This window comes from Chiloscyllium plagiosum, chromosome 20 (genome assembly GCF_004010195.1).
Source record: "Chiloscyllium plagiosum isolate BGI_BamShark_2017 chromosome 20, ASM401019v2, whole genome shotgun sequence".
In the NCBI taxonomy this organism is placed as follows: domain Eukaryota; kingdom Metazoa; phylum Chordata; class Chondrichthyes; order Orectolobiformes; family Hemiscylliidae; genus Chiloscyllium; species Chiloscyllium plagiosum.
Window position 1 is genome coordinate 35,740,741 of NC_057729.1, and position 18,580 is coordinate 35,759,320.

The 18,580-nt window shown below is 38.7% G+C and overlaps 1 protein-coding gene across 1 annotated transcript in view; it reads right to left on the reverse strand.

Annotated features, from left to right (window-relative positions):
• nol4lb (nucleolar protein 4-like b) overlaps nt 1-2,949 on the reverse strand; it is a 427,907-nt gene extending 424,958 nt beyond the window's left edge. The window contains exon 1 of the mRNA XM_043710528.1: nt 2,627-2,949. Within this exon, the coding sequence (XP_043566463.1) occupies nt 2,627-2,629 (3 nt within the window). The 5' untranslated portion in view covers nt 2,630-2,949. The remainder of the gene's footprint in view (nt 1-2,626) is intronic.
• Between the last annotated feature and the right edge of the window lie 15,631 nt (nt 2,950-18,580).

Genomic DNA, 18,580 nt, shown 5'->3' on the forward strand with positions numbered 1-18,580 from the left:
CCCTCCTCTAGCTTATCTCTCCACCCTTCAGCCGCTCTGCCTTTATTCCTGATGAAGGGCTTTTGCCTGAAATGTCGATTTTACTGCTCCTTGGATGCTGCCTGAACTGCTGTGCTCTTCCAGCACCACTAATCCAGAATCTGGTTTCCAGCATCTGCAGTCATTGTTTTTACTCTACAGCTGTAGTGACTGCTCATAGGTTTAACATCAATGCTGAATTTATATGTAAATCTGGAATCAGATTCGATCTTGACTCCAGAAAAGCATAGTTTTATTTTCTGGAAGACACTTTTGTGTATGGAAGACACAGTATTATTCTCTTTCATGTAGAGTCAAATCAACCCTGAGTCAAGATTCACATGACAATAACTAAGTACAGTATTTTAGTGCAAAGTGACACTACCATTGTGATGTAAATACTCGCTAAGTAGACTTGAGCATCAATGGGTTCACATTCAGTAATTGAAATGTTTCTGCAGCAGGGGAAAGGAAACAGCTTTTCAGCTTTGTGCAAAACAAAAAAAAGAAACTTTTCTGATTGCTCAGAACACCATGTTCTGAGGTACAGAATAATGTAAATTAGGGAGAACCCAACTTTAATCGCTGATCCAGGCTGGCACTAAATATACTATTTTTCAATGCCCCCAGGCAAGGGAGGGGAAAAATAAACTCTTGTTCTCAATTACTTATCAGTAGCCCCAGTCACATTGAATTTTTGTCAGCATTGAGTAAGGACAGATCAGACCTGTCTATGGTATTCCTCCTGTCTATGAAAGTTCACTATCCAGGGTCATACATGAAGAATGGTTATTCATGAAAGATACTGGAGGACTGCCAACAATTATGGTGCATTCAGTGTGAGACATTGCCTGAAGGAAAAAAGATGCAAAGGAAGAAAATTGGGAAAAGAGAAGAAAGAACACTTGGTCAGAGTCATAGGTGAGACTTGTAAATAAAAGAGCCATAAACGTGAAGGTGATGATATTTAAAATTTTAACTACTAATTGCTTAAGTATAACTTCAATTATTTGATACAAGTTAATTCAGTCTTTAAAGTACACTGTTAGTCATGAGTTCATCAGTACTGATGAAGCATGACAACACTAAAAATATATATTCAAGACAATAGAGACTGGAATTCTACTTTGAAAATATCTCCTTGAAATATGTAAGATGCTTAAGGGGCTGGACAGAGTAAATACTGAGAGGAATTTCTAGTCATGGGAAAGGCAAGGACCAGAGGCCATAGTCTCAGAATAAAGAGTCACCAATTTAAGACTGAAATGAGGAGGAATTTCTTCTCTCAGCTATGAGTCTTTGGAACTGTGTGCTGCAGACAGCTGTGGGAGCAGAGTCCTTGTATATATTTAAGGCTGAGATAGACTCTTGATCACTGAATCAAGAATGAAGGGGCATCAGAAGTTCTTGCCCATCTTGGAGAAAGGGCAAGAAAGTGGGTGTGAGGAAGTTCGGTTCAGCCACGATCAAATTCAATGTTGGAATAAGCTCGAAGGGCCAAATGCCTACTCCTGTCCCTATTTCTTGTGGTCTTATGGTCTTATCTGACAAACTAACTGTGCAAGTTGTTATTAATCATACAGAATAAGCATTGCAGAAAATGTTCTCAGGTGCTAATACTCATTTTTGGTGCCATCCAGGTGGCTTTGGAAGTTTTTGTGGTGCGCAAGGAAAATACGATTGACTAATGTATAGCCAGGGCCAGGAGCTGTTTCCTTCTTTGCACACTTTTCTTAGACTTGGAATTCTAGCTATCGAGCCAGCAAAAATGACTGCAATTAGTGGGCATTTAATGGAGCAATTAGCTCCTTTGTGGAATTGGCTTGCAACTTTTGTGATGATGTGCGGGACCCCCACTGTTTTAGGAGAACTGAAATTGTGCGATAGTGGCTTCACAGTGGGACATCAGAGCCACAAATCATATGAGACCTTTTATTAAATTGCTGGCATAAAATCTCAGTGTCTGCACATCTCCCCAAACTGAAGACATGTGACTACAGCCTGATTTCTTCAATAAACCAGCTTCTGCTACAATGCCAGCCATTACATCCTACTGAAGGTGCTTCCATGGACCATTGACATGCCTGGGACAGCTGTTTCAATGACACTGAGACATGATTAGGGAAAAATATGTGTAACAGAATTTCAGCAACAACATGCAGGATGATACTGAAAGTGATATACTGACCTTGCTCTGGGTGTAGAAAGCAGCATTATGAGCAAGAACAATCAGTATTCCATGACCTGACATACATTCTGCATTCTATTATCAGTCAAAAAGTCTTATACAGCAGTACCAGCTTTGGAAAATGCTGAGTGTGCTGTATAGTGTGATGGTTGAGAATCTGATTATTGCAAGCGGGTTAGAGGGCATGGAGATTTACAACAGCTGAATAACAGCACACCTCTCATTACTACTGTGAAAACTGTTTTGAAAGAAAAAACACTTGAGGGTACTTTATTGACATTTTGAGCAGGTATTTTTCTGCAGGCTTCTGAACTCCTCTATCTGGCTGAAATGTGGGCATAAATCCAAACAATTTGAAAACAGTCACAAAACAAGAAATTTTCCTGATGGTGATCAATAATAGTCAAAAAGCAGGCTTACCATCCAAGTAAGAAGAGCAGTTGAGCTGTCAAACCAGGAAAGCCAGGCAAAGACCTTCCCACTTAAAAAGGAGTGTCAGTCTGCAACGTATAGTAAGTGAAGTAGAGGATATTTCAAAATGGGGGTACTTTGTCTCTAATCTTTTAAAAGCTAAATTGCATGTATGTTGTGAGTGGGGCAAAGTGAACGACCCTTTTTACAAAGTGCCCTACAGCTGCTGCTGCACCTAGGTAGCAGCCCCCACCCCCAGACCATTGGCTCTTCAACCTGTCACTAGAAATCCACCTCCGGTCAGCGAACCCAGTTTCCACTGCTTATGGGAACGTAGAGGTGGACTGGAAAATCCCTGTCAGCCCCCTTTAATCATTCTCAATATAGTTTTTAATCTTAAGGGTAGGTAATCATCACTTGTGGGCAGATAGTCTTCCTGCATCTCCACCAATCCTACATCAGTGTATGGGTAAAGGGAGGGAGCCAGGGAACTTTGCAGGTATTTTGATTCCTCTCATCATCAACTCTGCTCTGACCCCTAGCAGGACCTAATAATGAAACCCTTTGTGTTTCTACAATAATGATTATTGCAGTTCCCGGAACACTTATAATTGAATATTATGATGATACTTTATATAGGACAGGATGCGGTATTTCTACATGTCAGCATAGTGAGTGTTGCATTCAATGGTAGTGTTGAAAATGCAGTGTCACAAATATATGTTATAAGTTCAAAGTTGACTAAGAAAATTGCACTTGATTGAGGTTAACCTCTCAAAATTCGTAAACGCATAACATGTGACATGTCTCTTTATTCTAAGCTCATTCCTATTAGTAAATAAAGAGGAATCTTGACCAATTGTTTTGTAAATTGGTTCCACAGGATATTTAACATACCACTTAACAGGCAGTGTCTCAATTTAAAATCTCATCTGAATAATGGCCCTCAAACGATGAAGCATTGCCTCATTGCTGCATTGACAAGACCAGTTAACAATGCCCTGAAGTGATTCACTTTGTTTTCCTGTCTCCCCTGACTGCCTGCCACACATTGTTTCATTACAACAGGGATTTTGAATTTATTGTGTGGGCATTAAATCCATCAGGAACTGGTCAGCACGTAGCACCCTCAAGATACTGCTGGAAAAGGAGAGGATGGATCCTATCACGTGGTTCCCTGAGCAGACTGTCAAAGTGATTTGGCAAAATGTCTCATCACTAGCATCAGGACATTGCTAAGATGGTGGTGAGAAGGACACTACCTCTGAGACCCTTCATGTACACTTAGACTCTTTGTGCTACTGCATGCTCTCCTCAAAGTGGCTGTGGGGGATTGAGACTGTCACACACCTTCTGGAATGTGTCTTTGCAAAGCAGTGGTTTTTGTCAAAGTTCATCCCGAGCAGTTCCGTGATGCAAGACTCTGTGCTCTATCATCTGTTCCCTGGGACACACCAAGACAAACATCAGCCTGTAGGAACATTAACTCGGTAAAAGACAGTCTTTGATCTACCTAAAACTTGTTGGTCTAGACCAAGTGTTGCTGACTGGCACATTCCAAGGTGCAGGAGTATGTGTTAAGGGATGCATTAAAACTTAGGGCAGCTGCCGCCAAGGCACAGTGGGGAAAGACCACCATCTAAGGTCTTCCTGCTGAAGTTAAATATGGGTCCATTCAGCTATTGGACCCTCCTAGTAACTCAAATGTATTAATTATAGTCTTGTACAAGCCTTGGGTTTTTTTGCTGGATAGAGTCAAACTCCAATGTTTGTTTATTTCTTCAAATGCTATTATGTAGAACCGAAATGCTTTCATGATTGTGTATGTTAACAAAGGTATTTTTGAAACAAAAGAAATTGTGTGGACATTAAAATACAAAATCAAGCCCCACCATTTTGTGCACAGTATGTTGATGTTCCATTGTGGTGTCATACCATGTATCCATAATGTGAGAATTCTAAATTCAGGCATCTGGCATCTGAATTGGGTCATCAAGACCATTCCTCAAGATTGAATTTGTGCTTAAGTTGCAGTAAATTTACTAATTTTTTTGCAGCTAGAAAAGGCAAATTACTCTGAGTAAAAGATTGAGTTTAGTTACAGAAAAATTATATTCTGGAAGGAAAGGAAGAAGAAAATGTCTGTTAACTGCACCAAAGCTGAAAGCCTTGCTTCCTCTGTTACAGATAAGCATTATATTGAATATTGCTTGGAGGGTGTACCTTTTGAAGAATAAGGAATTTATTTAAACTTTGTGTGAATGCCGAAGTGATTCATTTTAAAGAGATCATTGAAAGCTCACTATGGACATTAGAGGTTTTTTTCAACAAGGCTTCATAGAAATCACACGATTGATGATAACTACTTGTTATTTGAACATTGACTGGCTTGGAGAGATTCTTGCTTTATCTGTTTCAATTGGAGGAAAGCCTGCTAAGAACAAGATGGATTGAAGGGAAACTTATAATAAACAATCTATACAGCTGAACACTCCAATTTCTGAAAAGACACCGTCTACACATCTAGGGTGAAACCTACTTGTTCTTTTGGACAAATGATTGAAAGAACATCTCAAAATTGTATTTCCTGAACAAGCTGTGTTTGCAAGACATCAGAGACAGCCATGCCTCATTATTAACTTGACCACACATGCCAGAACATCAGCACAGCAGACTCTGGAATATCCTACACTTTATCCATTCCATGCCTTCAAGAATAATCCATTAAACAATGTAATCTTTTTTAGAAAACCAGTCTTCACAGAGAATTTTTTTTCTCTCTTTTCCTGAAAATTATGGATGTATGTGATTTGAGAATATTTAGAGGGACAAGCATTTGTGATTTTCTATTCCTGCTTGTTTAACCAATTATTGCACTTTTATTGAATCAGTCCTGTTCGGATAATGAAGCCAAAATTGTGTTTCTTAAGAAAACTAGTTGATAGATCTTTTTATTTAAAACTTGATAAAATAATGAGTTTAAATGATCAACTAAGCAACTAGATAAAGTATTTTTATTTTATGTTGTAGAAGTGTAGTTATATATTCTTCCAGCCTTGGTTCTAAAACCCTCTGTCTTCATCAGCTTCAGTGACTCTCCCTATGCTTGAGCCAAAATTACAATTCTTATCTTTGTAACAAAATGCTCTAAAAACCTTAACCTCAGCAATTTTCTCTAACCATACATTCTAGTCTCCAGCCCGACAATATTGGTCCAGGAGACGGCTCATGCAGAAGGATCATCAAACCCAAACCTTAATTCAGCTTTCTCCTCACAGAACACCAAGTTTCTCCAACAATTTCTCTTTTTTTTGTTGCAATAGCAATGGCGCCAGAAATCTGAGTGCTGATGGATTTTATTTCAGACTGAAATTTTACAGCGATTTTGTCACACATCACTGCACCACTTTTTGATTTATATCAGAGATTTGCATGAATCAAAGATTCAGTGGAGTATCATTGTAGATAGTCTATCATGTCTTTATCCATACTCACTCTAAATAGTGCCATTTACTTTAATCCTACATTCGCGCTTTTCCTCAGACTCTTGAAGATCTTTCCATATTGAGGATGGATTTTCCTTTAGCATATTAAGACTGGCATGATTTCAATAATCACTTGCGGTAATATATTCCATCTAATAATGACTTGGTGTGGAAATAATTCTGTGAACATTTCCCTTTATGCCATTAACATTTCTTTCCCCTTGTTATCAATAGTGGAAATAATCTTACACTGTTTAGCCTCTCAAAAAAACTTTGAACACATCTGTTCTGATCCTCCCTTAATCATTTCTAGTTAAGTAATTATTTCATGCCTTTTATCGTAAGAATACCAGCACATGACTGGAAGCATCCTATTAATTTATATCTTTTGCATGGTTCTAATCTTTCTGTAACAAGTGGTCAAAATTAAAAAGAAATATGCTTTCATTTATTTAGCAACTTTCACAAACACTGGATGTCTCTCAAAGCAGTTAATTGCCACTGTTAAAATAGCCAGTGCTGTAATCTAAAAATTTAAAAATGCAGTTGATACCTATTAAAAATATGCAATAGAATTATATATTTGTACAAATATGCTTACCATAAAAGGCTTCCTTTATTATTTGCTGCGTGGTAAATATAAGATAAAATCTATTCTATCAATATCTTTCAGTGGACCATTGAAGATGCATATTGAAGATGTCTGATATATATATATTTGCTAGATTAAATTTCACACATTTATACATTTCACTTAATACCTACAACTTCAATTAACAAATTGTTGCTGAAATTGTAGTTCTACTTCTGCAATAATAATTAAATATGATGAGATTATTATCACAATTTTGAGGTATCTTTTAGTTATGATTTTCTTCTTGAACAATGAGGGAACAGCCAAATTAAAGTGCAACTGTTGGTGATGGCTTGAAGTTCAACATATAGCGTGGTGCAAATATTTTAAATGCATTCTTCAAATTGTAATTCAGTATAATCATGTTTGGGTTAAAAAAAAGTTTAAATATTTTGGCAATTGTTCAGCTGAGGTTGAAGGGATACAGTCTCTGCTGTAATGAACTATTAACTACACACATGGTTTCTTTCAAGCTCTCCACAGCCCCAAGCTCTTCCCTGAGTGTTCATTACATAGAATGTTGCCGAACTATTAGTTGTGTGCAGGCTTTTTCTTTTCCCATCACAGTTCCTAAGACTTGCCTGAGCCATCAATACACAGAGGTTTCCAACTACTCTTGTTCTTCCCTGAGCCCCATCTACATAACATGTGTAGTTCAGTTGCTTTGGCAGAACAGTTAAAAGCATCCGTGCCTAACATGAAGTCTGTTTTTTCCCTCAGATACCATTTTCTTCTCTCACTGTCTATTACCTTTGAACTTCTCTTTAGTGACTCCTGACCTATCCTGAGCAACCAATTGGAATTGTTGCAACAGACTCCACTCCTATTGTTAGGTTGAATGGAATATGACTGATATTTTTGGAACAGTCAAATGTAGCACTCATGTAACTGTCTGCACCCTTGAATTTTACAATGTTCACTCAGTGTGGGCGTGTGCAGCACAAATTAATACAAAAAAGGAATTAATCACATAATTACCAATTTAATTTCATGCTATGTCATTGAAAAGGCATATATTAACACATATGGGCAGTCCCTGATTTATGAATGTTCAACTTACAAACGCTCATATTTATGATTGCAATCCCATTCAGAGGTATAATTTTAAAGATCCAATATACAAATTCTTCCAGTACCAATGAATGGCAATTTTATATTATCCTGCATTGTCTTCTGACTTGTGTACAAATCCACTTGCAAACAGACTCAAGAATGGAACTTGTTCACAAACCGGGACTCCCTGTAAACTTTAAGTTTGAGGACAAAGCAATTGAGTAGATATGTTCTAATCAACCAACAAGGTAATTGATGCTGCAAGTACATTGTTGTTGAATAGACATTTTGGCTTTGTGTATGATTTGCACCTGAGGTAACCTGCCTTGAACATTCTAGCATTAGATTGAGATTGAGTAAAAATATTCCTTTTAAAGCTATCTAAAAATATATATACATGTGTTTAAATTCCAAATCTCTTCAATCCAGCATTTGATGCCAGAGGGCAGTATAAAACAAATATATTTGATGATGTGAAAAATGAATATTTTGAAAGCAAACTTAAAAATTTTTCCAAATTATAATAAATTCATCAGAAAATTAAGTCACAAGTAATGGAAGTGTAAAAGGGTGGATAATACATAAAGTTCACTTACGTTCTTGGAGATCTGGAGTAATAGGTAATGAAGTATGAAATAAATGCACAAAAAATGACTATAGAGTTGTACAGCAGAGAAGGAGGCCATTTTGCTCATCACATGGGGAGGCAATGGCCTAGTGGTATTACTATTAGACTATTAATCCAGAGACTCAGGTAATATTCTGGGGACCCAGATTTGAATCGTATCATGACTGAATTCATAGAATCATTACAGTGTGGAAAAAGGTCCTTCAGCCCAACAAGTCCACACTGACTCTCCGAAGAGCATCCCACCCAAACCCAGTCCACTACCTTTTACCCTTGACTAATACACCTAACCTACACACCCCTGAACACTATGGGCAATTTAGCATGGCAAATTCACCTAACCTGCACATCTTTGGATCGTGGGAGGAAACCGGAGCACTTGGAGGAAACCCACACAGACACAATGTGCAAACTCCACACAGTCACCCAAGGCTGGAATTGAACGCGGGTGACGCTGTGAGGCAGCAGTGCTTACCACTGAGCCACCATGCCACCCCACAGCACAGATAGTGAATTTGATTTTTTAAAAAAAATCTGAAATGAAGAGTCCAATTGACACAATTGTTGATTGTTACGAAACGCCATTTGGTTCGCTAATATCCATTAGGGAAGGAAATCTACCGTCCTCACCTGGTCTGCCGTACATTGGACTCCAAACTTACAACAATGTAGTTGACTCTCACCTGCCCTCTGGACAATTAGAGATGGGCAATAAATACTGCCTAGGTAGTGATACCCATATCCTTGAACAGATGCAAAAATGTCTGTTGGTTCTTTAAAACATGTTCAATTAATTCTAAATACCTTGTTCTTTCCCCAAAATCCTCAACTATTTTCCTAAAATGAACTCTAAATTTATAGAGGAGCTCATTAAGGTATATACACAATTGTGTTCAGTGTTCTATTAATCATATTTTCAATATTTCTTACTAGAATATGATCTATAGTTATGTCGTCATTGTGAATGTGTGCTCATGATTGTTCAATGTTTCAGTTTTTTCACAATCATCCAGCTTAATTTTTCATAAAATTTAACATCTTTAAAGAGCTACAGGGTGGGTTGAATCCAGGAGCTTGAGCATCATCCAAGCAGAATGATGACGCTAGGTTTTTTTTTGTAGATTATGCAATGTTTAGAGTTTATTTTTCCAAGGCATCAGGCACCACGGCTGACTGCCTTCACACAAACCAATGTCCTGGATGGATCTGAAATAATTGTGGTGCTATCGCCATTAATCTAAAACCTGCTTCAGGTGTGTGTACAGGATGCCTCTTGCAGCTCAAGTTTATCTTAGTATGATGGATGATGTAGTTCTCTTCAGAAGTTTGGAGTGCTCCATGCCTGACATTTTGGGCCCTGAGGAGATCACTTTACATCCTAAAAATAGATATGAAGTAGCTTAATTCAGCTCCCCAGTTCCTTATGATATTAAAATATTTAGATATAAGTGCTTCATATTCTACCAAATAGTATAATTATAGGATAAAATCCAGTTTTTCAAAACATGTTAACTCTCACATCAGGATATTAAAATTAGAGAAATGGATTTCACACAGACATGCTTACATTTAGATAGCATTTTAATTAGATAGCATTCTCTATCCTTATCTTTTGCAATAGTATTCAAATATACAAATACGTAGATCAAGAATACGTCATATTCTAGAAAGCTGCACTAGTAAAATATATTCCTGTTGTTCAAGAATTTATATTCTGATTGTTTTATGTGCAGTCTATGAAAAGTGACTTAATATGATTTGGGAAAGGAAGTAATGATATTTGCAAAACTTTCTTCAATGGAAAAACATGGAAAATAGATTGTCTACTCCCCTAATCTGTTTTATACAATGTCAGAATCTACTCTTAAGAAACAGAGTACAAACCGACATTTGTTTAGACATTTCATTATTACTATTAACTTTCCATTTAATTTCCTCATATAAATACAAGTTTTACTTTAAAGCAATTTACAAATCTGTGTTTTTCTGTGAGATTCAAAGTGAGTGTGCAAATCATCATTCCAAGAAACTAGCATATGTATAGGAAAATTATTTTAAAATGATTGAAAGTATCAAATTCCATTTTTATATCAAGAAATTCCATGAATATTACCTGTGTTTTTGAGGAATTGGCTTCAACAAGTCTGTCAATGTATTATCTGGGCCACCCCTTTATGACCAAGTGAATTGACTCAGAATTCCAGGCAAAATTTTAGCCTTTTTCTTATGAATTATAACCCAAATGTGCCTATTTTACACTGCACTGAGTTTTCTGATGGGTATGTGATAGCAGTTCAGGAGACTTTATACTGCACCATTGCACCAGAAGCCTTGATGGGCACCCATTTTATGCATATTAGATGCATGTCCTGGATGCTGTGAGATGTCTAATGATTTGTATTCTGGTCAATGCTATGGTCTGAAGTTGAATTCCAAGGCCCTGAGCTTGGCACTGGTTGAATTCTGGTTTGGGAACTCAGGTTTGGTTGTGCAGGCACCTGCAGGAAATTTTGGAAGGTTGCACCCTCAGAGGCCTGTCCAGTTAAGGATAGAGGGTGGTCAATATAAGCACCTAATGTTCTAGGTGGCCTCAAAATAAAGCTGACCTCTGAAGGTTTGTCAATAATACAATAAACATACCTCCTAGGATATCATGGCGGCAGGGCAATCCCTTTACAGATGGCCCGTGGTTACGGTTCGGGCCCTTGCAACAAAGAGGGTCCATGCTAGGCTGCTTTACTGGATGGCTGATGGCTTGCCCCTGTAATCGTCAGAAAGCACCACCATTCTATCTATGGGTTCCAACTGCATTAGAGTGTTTATAAAAGACAATCAGTATGTAAGCAGTTCCCTCAGATGGCATTTTAAATGGTCTAATTGGCTATTGCCCTCCAGCCCTCATCCTCATAACCTGAGTGGGCTGAGCAGAAGTTATCCCAAGAAGCCCGGGGGAAGGAAGATTCCTGTTGCCTGGTAGTGAAAAAATTTGTCAATGCACCTTGGGATGAAAATTCTACCCTATGTGTGTCTTTAAAAGTTGCAGCAATGCACATTAACTTTACGGTGATCATAATTGAAGTTAAGGAGAATCCAGTCTCCCTTCATTTGGGATTACTGAATCTGCCCTCTCTGGGTAAGCACGGAAGAGGTTATTTAACATTCTTACACACTGTGCGAGGAAGAACATTCTAATGAGCTGGATGTCAGAAAAACCTCCAGGTCTTGCGCAGACTTGTGATGGGGCACGTCCCCCAAGATTATCTAATAAATATGGTGCACCATGGAACAGAGCAATTATAGAAGACATGGCAGCCATTTGTAAATTACATAGACATGGACCTATCGGCATACTGATTAGGGCCTTTATATAGCCACGAGGGCCGTATATGGTGGTCCAGGGACCCCGAGGGAGGACACCTAGTAAATATGGGTACAATAACTGTTGCTCCTGTGGATGGGAGCTTCGGTGGAGGTGCGACAAGTGGAGTGATGTAACGTAGTGTAATATAAGGTAATTTTATTTTATTGGATTGTAACTTAATTTAATACTATTTCATTTAATTTGAGTTTATTTTAACTTGGGTTAAGTTAAGTAAATATGAGGTGATTGTCTCTCGAAGAGTAGTAGGTAGTTTATTGTTAACATTACTGTAATATAATATTGTGGTATTATTTCTGCTTTTCTGTATTTTTGTACTTTAATAACTTGTTGTCTTTTTTGTAAAAAAACTTTTCAATAAATGTATATATATTTTAAAAATTACAGCCATCAGTATTATAGTCAAAACTTACACTTCAATGATGTCGATCATCGCTTTCATCAATTTTGGATTTTCTAACATTCTACCATTGTTTCATATGAGTGAATTTTTTTTTGTTTAATTAATCAGGGGTGTTATTACACTGGTGCAGCACATATGTCAGTGACATTTTAGTTTAACACCACAATATCCTTTCACTTGCAGATTTCTGTCTGATCAGTAAGAGCTGCTGTGATGTTAAATCATAAGATGCAATCTCAACTCTAGTATTTAGCTGGATATTGCAAAAATACAACTTGAAGGAGTGGAGGTGGCTATCAGATGCCTGGAACTGGAGGAATAAAGTCCAGAGGGACAGTGGTCTTTCCCCATTTCAATGATGCATTTTCAGATGTGCTGAATGAGATACCCTTCTCGAGCAGTGGGAGTAAGAAGCCGCAGTTGAGACTAAGGAGGCATGATTACATGTAGCAAAGGAGGTTAGCAGCAAGAATGTAGTGCTATGTTCCAGGGTTCAATGCAGAAGGTAATTTAGCATCCTGAGCATGTTAGGAAATATAAGTGCCATGGCGAGTTGAGCTACAACCTAGGGTGTGAATTACCCTACCCTCATTCTACCTTCTCAAGCCTGCTCCATCACATCACTCCTCACAACCACGCACCTTGAAGCAGCAAACACCTTTATTCTTCTATGCTTGGGTCTACACCTAACCATTTACTGCTGCCTGACATCATGATCTAACGTCATGCCTGTCCCTCATAAACACCCACACCAATTGTTTCCCTGAGTTATAGAAGAAATGTGTACTGTTCCACCAGGGCAAGAGAGAAAAATGAAGAGGGTCGTCCACAAATCACATGATACATATATGCAGGGGACAAAACACTAGAGATTGATAGAAATATGGTGTGTCTGGCTGTCAGAGACAGAAAATGTCAAAGTACATTCAAGCTATACATCAATACGGATCTGCTATAAGAACTGTATCTTTTTATATTATGTTTGTAAAAACTGGGGACTGAAATGAGAAAGACATGTTTTGAAACCAGTATTTCAAAAGTAAGTAGCCTGACACCCATGGCAAGCAGCATAAATAACAGTTTGAAGAAGCAATAATTAAAATTTGAGTTGTCGATGATTTGGAGCTACAATGTACAGATGCAGCTTTTGCTTACAACAAATAGTTGATTTGTCTCTGGATTCATGCAAAGTTATAAATGACAGTGGCAACTTTGTTTCTCAACAACTGTGTGATTAGTTCTCAGGTAACTGAACAGCGTGGAGCTGCGAACAAGTTATAGACATTGAGAAATGTTCAGTTCTTCCCTGGCTCAGGACAGCTCTTGGTATTCTCTGCAGTCCAAACTCACTGTAAACCTGAAGGAAACCAAGTTAAAAATCACACAACACCAGGTTATAGTCCAACAGGTTTAATTGGAAGCACTAGCTTTCAGAGTGCAGCTCCTTCATCGGGTGATAGTGGAGGACACAATTCTAAGGCACAGAATTTATAGCAAAAATTTACAGTGTGATGTAACTGAAATTATACATTGAAAAATACCTTGATTGAGTCTTTCATCTGTTTGAATACCATTTTAGTTTCACTTCGAACAGATGAAAGACTCAACAGACAATCAAGGTATTTTTCAATGTATAATTTCAGTTACATCACACTGTAAATTTTTGCTATAAATTCTGTGCCTTAGAATTGTGTCCTCCACTATCACCCAATTTTTTCTGAACCCTTTCAAGTTTCATAACATCCTTCCGTTAGGAGGGAGATCAGAATTGTACACAATATTTCAAAAGTGGCCTAACCAAACTCCTATACAGCTGCAACATGATCTCCTAACTCCTATACCCAATGCTCTAACCAATAAAGGAAAACATACCAAACACCTTCTTCACTATCCTATCTATCTGAGACTCCACTTTCAAGGAACTATCAACCTGCACTCCAAGGTCTCTTTGTTCAGCAACACTCCCTAGGACCTTACCATTAAGTGTATAATTCCTGCCTCTGATTCAGCACCTCAAATATATCTAAATTAAGCTCCATCTGCCACACCTCAGCCCATTGGCCCATCTGATCAAGATCCTGTTGTACTCTGAAATAACCTTCTTCGCTGTTCACTACACGTCCAATTTTGGTGTCATCTGAAAGCTAACTAACTATGCCTCCTATGTTCACATCCAAATATAAATGACAATAAGCAGTGGACCCAGCACCGATTCTTGTGGCACACCATTGGTCACAGACCTCCAGAAAGGCAACTCTCCACCACTACTCTCTGTCTTCCAGCTTCAAGCTAGTTCTGTATCCAAATGGTTAGTTCTCCCTGTACTCCATGAGATCTAACCTTGCTAACCAGTCTCCCATGGGGAGCCTTATTGAATGCCTTACTGAAGTCCATATAGATCACGTCCACCACTCTGCCCTCATCAATCCTCTTTGTTAATTCTTAAAAAAACTCAATCAAGTTAGTGAGACATGACTTCCCACGCAAAAGCCATGTTGACTATCCCTAATCATCCTTGCCTTTCCAAATACATATAAATCCTGTCCCTCAGGCCTCCCTTCAACAACTTGCCCACCATTGATGTCAGGCTATAGTTCCCTAGCTTTTTCTCGCCACCTTTCTTAAATAGCAGCACTATGTTAGCCAACCTCCAGTCTTGCAGCTCCTCATCTGTGACTATTGATGATACAAGTATCTCAGAAAGGGGCCCAGCAATCACTCCCCTAGCTTCCCACACAGTTCTAGGGTACACCTGATCAGGTCCTGGTGATTCATCCACTTTTATGCGTTTTACGACATCCAACACCTCCTCCTCTATATTATGAACATTTTTCAAGATGTCACCATCTCTTTCCCCACATTCTATATTTTCCATGTCCTCTCCACAGTAAACACTGAAGCAAAATACTCATTTAGTATCTCCTCTCACCTCCTGCGGTTCCATACATAGGCTGTATTGCTGATCTTTGAGGGACCCAATTCTCTCCCTAGTTACCCCTTTGTCCTTAATACATTTATGGAATCCCTTTGGATTCTCCTTAACCCTGTTTGCCAAAGCTATCTCATGTCCCCTTTTCGTCCTCCTGATTTCCCTCTTAAGTATACTTCTATTGCCTTTATACTCTTCTAAGGATTCATTCAATCTCTGCTGTCTGTACCTGACATATGCTTCCTTCTTTTTCTTAACCAAATCCTCAATTTCTCTAGTCATCCAGCATTCCCTACACCTACCAGCTTTGCCTTTCACCTTAACAGGAATATACATCTCTGGACTCTCATTATCTAACTTTTAAAGGCTTACCATTTGCCAGTTGTCCCTTTACACGCGAACCTCTACTCCTAATCAACTTTTGAAAGTTCTTGCCTAATAACGTCAAAATTGGCCTTCCTCCAACTTAGAGCTTCATCTTTTGGATCCAGTCTACCCTTTTCCATTATTATTTTAAGACTAAAAGAATTATGGTTGCTGGCCCAGTGCTCCCCCACTGACAGGTCAGTCACTTGCCCTACTCTATTTCCCAAGAGTAGGTCAAGTTTTGAACATTCTCTAGTAGGTACATCATTTTGATGACTCTGGGCTCAATGTCTAGCATGCTACCCCAGGTCTTGTAACACCGCACACTTTAATGGGGACAGAAAACATTCAGTGACTCACACATCATAAATGAGCCAGAGCAGAAACTCTAATCAGGATCAGCTGTGGAGATTCCATGTTAGATGGCACAGTTCTCTCAAACCTAGGTGGACACGAATGCTTGTACCTGGGGGTAATTGATGAAGAACAGGATTACGAGACAGCAACAGAGAAGCTTCTAAAATGGAACCTCCATGATTGCACAGAGGTTGAAGCAGCCACATCAAATGCAAGGGAGGTATTGTCACAGGCTACTGGGAAATTGTTGTTTCCCATAGATAGAGATGCTAGTGCTATAGACTGTCGTAAATTCCAATACAATGACTCCACACGCTTGCTAAATATCACTGTGAAGACTCTGGGTGCCTTTGATAGGTTGGCAGAAACTTTAGCCTTGGCCATACAGGCAACACCCAATTGCATCAAAATGAAAAGTCTACAACTTCACCTCATATTTATATTACAAACAAATACATACAATCTGTTAAGTTCCATGAAGAACTAGGAAGCCAACGTGCTAAACAGCAGAAGTTTTATTATGGAGGCATTCACTCTATAAGGTTAGAGGGAGCTGTCGGCCCAAATCAGCCAATCATTATGTCATATGATCAGAGTTTTAAAGTGACAGTCCACAATACTTACACAAATGTACAACATGAACATATGAATAAGGAACAAGAGTGGCCACTTATCCCTTTGAGCCTGTTCCTCCATTCAATAGATCATGGTTGATCTGATTTTAGCCTTAACTCTGCATTCCAGTCTGCACTTCATCTCCCCAAAGTAGAGAGGGCTACATTGTAAGCAGCAAATACAGTAGATAAAGCAGGGAACTGGGTGACTGCTTTGTAGAACACTTAGGTTATGTGTGCAGAAATGGCCAACATCTCTGTCTCAGGCTTGCGGCAATGCTCCAGTGAAACTCAGCACAAGCTGGAAGAACACCTAATTTTCTCCTTAGGAACCCTGCAACTGTCTGGATTCAATATCAAGTTCAATGTTGTTAGGGCCTAAGCACCTTCTCCCATGTCCTTACTCCAACCCCCACATACCAGATGTGGTCATCACATGGGTTGCTACCACAAACAATACATTAATGGTCCCCATTAATGGTCACCATTAGCAGCTCTTAATTCATTTGTCTGTCCAACTGCTTTTCTCTTTCTCTCTCTGGCTCCCTCTCCACCTACTGTTCACTCCTTCCCCCTCTCCTTCACCCCATCTTCAGCATACATACCATCCTTTTCCTCGCTACCATCATTAATGAAGAAGGGTCACTGGACCCAAAACGTTAATTCTGCTTTCTCTCCACAGATGCTACCAGACCTGCTGAGATTTTCCAGCAATTTCTGGTTTAGTTTCTGATTTCCAGCATCTGCAGTTCTTGTTTTCTTTTCATTTAGCATTCTATTAGCTTTCCTGATTGCTTATTGTACCTGAATTCTAACCTTCTGTGATTCATGCACAAATACACCCAGATTTCCTTGCATCTCAGAGCTCTGGAATCTCTTCCAATTTAAATAATAATAGAGACTAGAGTGAGGGATTCAGCAGTAGATACAGGCAAGTATGGATTCAGGCAATTTAAGAAAGGTGAAAATAGGCAGTCTTTACAACGGTGCAGATATGTCGTCAGCACCTTATCCTAAATATGACACCAAGGTTGTGAAGGCAGGTTCAATGGAGGCATTCAAGAGGCAGCAGATGATTATTTGAATGTGTAAGAATATAGGGAAAAGTCAGGAGAACAACTTTCAATAATAATGCTCATTTGGAAGCTAGTGCAGACATGCTGGGTCGAATAGTCTCTTTCTGCACTATACCAATTCTGTGATTCTCCAAAATATCACTCTTACAGAGCAATTACAATAGGCTGATTGACAAGCTCGTACCTAAACAAGCTCGTATACAATCCTATCAAACTGAACTGGAATCTAGAAGCTGGCTTCCAGGTATGCTGTCAATTTCGCTGTTTTTAGTTTCTACACCTGCTCCCAAACACACATACTCTAATGGATTAAAATGCAGCCCCGCTAGGCTGTTACTTTTTCTTAGAATCAGTAAATCTTTGTACCCACTTTAAAGTGTATCCCAGTATTACTACTCCGGCTCAGGAAATCCCAGATTTCTGCAATCCCAGCATGTGTTGCAAATGGAGCCTAGTACATCAGTAATATGTAAATACTAGGACAATGGAAACCCCAGGGAAGATCCCCCTGCAGTGCCAAATGTGCGGGATAAAATACACAATACTGTTGTTGTGCCAGGAACAGAAAGACACCTCCCCTTCCTTTATACTTTCTTTTTGTTTGAATATGTATTAGATTTTTTTAAAGAAAGAAGCTATAATTCTGCTTCCAGCACCAATCCTGGTAAGGGATCCCATTGAATAAAGGTTATCTGAATTTCTTTTATTAATCTTGCCTTCATATTTAGATGATTTTTTAAAAAAATTTGTGATTTCTAATTATTCTCCCATCAGCTGAAAAAATAAAAATCAGTGAAAATAGCTTATTTTCCTTATTATCATGACACATAATTTTGAATATTTCAATCAGAGCTCTGTTCTGGTGAAACTGCTTTTACTAATTTCTCCTCACAACTAAAGCCTTTAGTCCTTGGTCTAATCGTATTAAAAAAATCACATCCATCTAAATTTGCCATGTGATGAGACCCTACTCTTACTAAATCCCAGTGTGAGGCACAAAAAAAACAGATCAGATATTCCCCAGAAAGGAGAGTGTGAG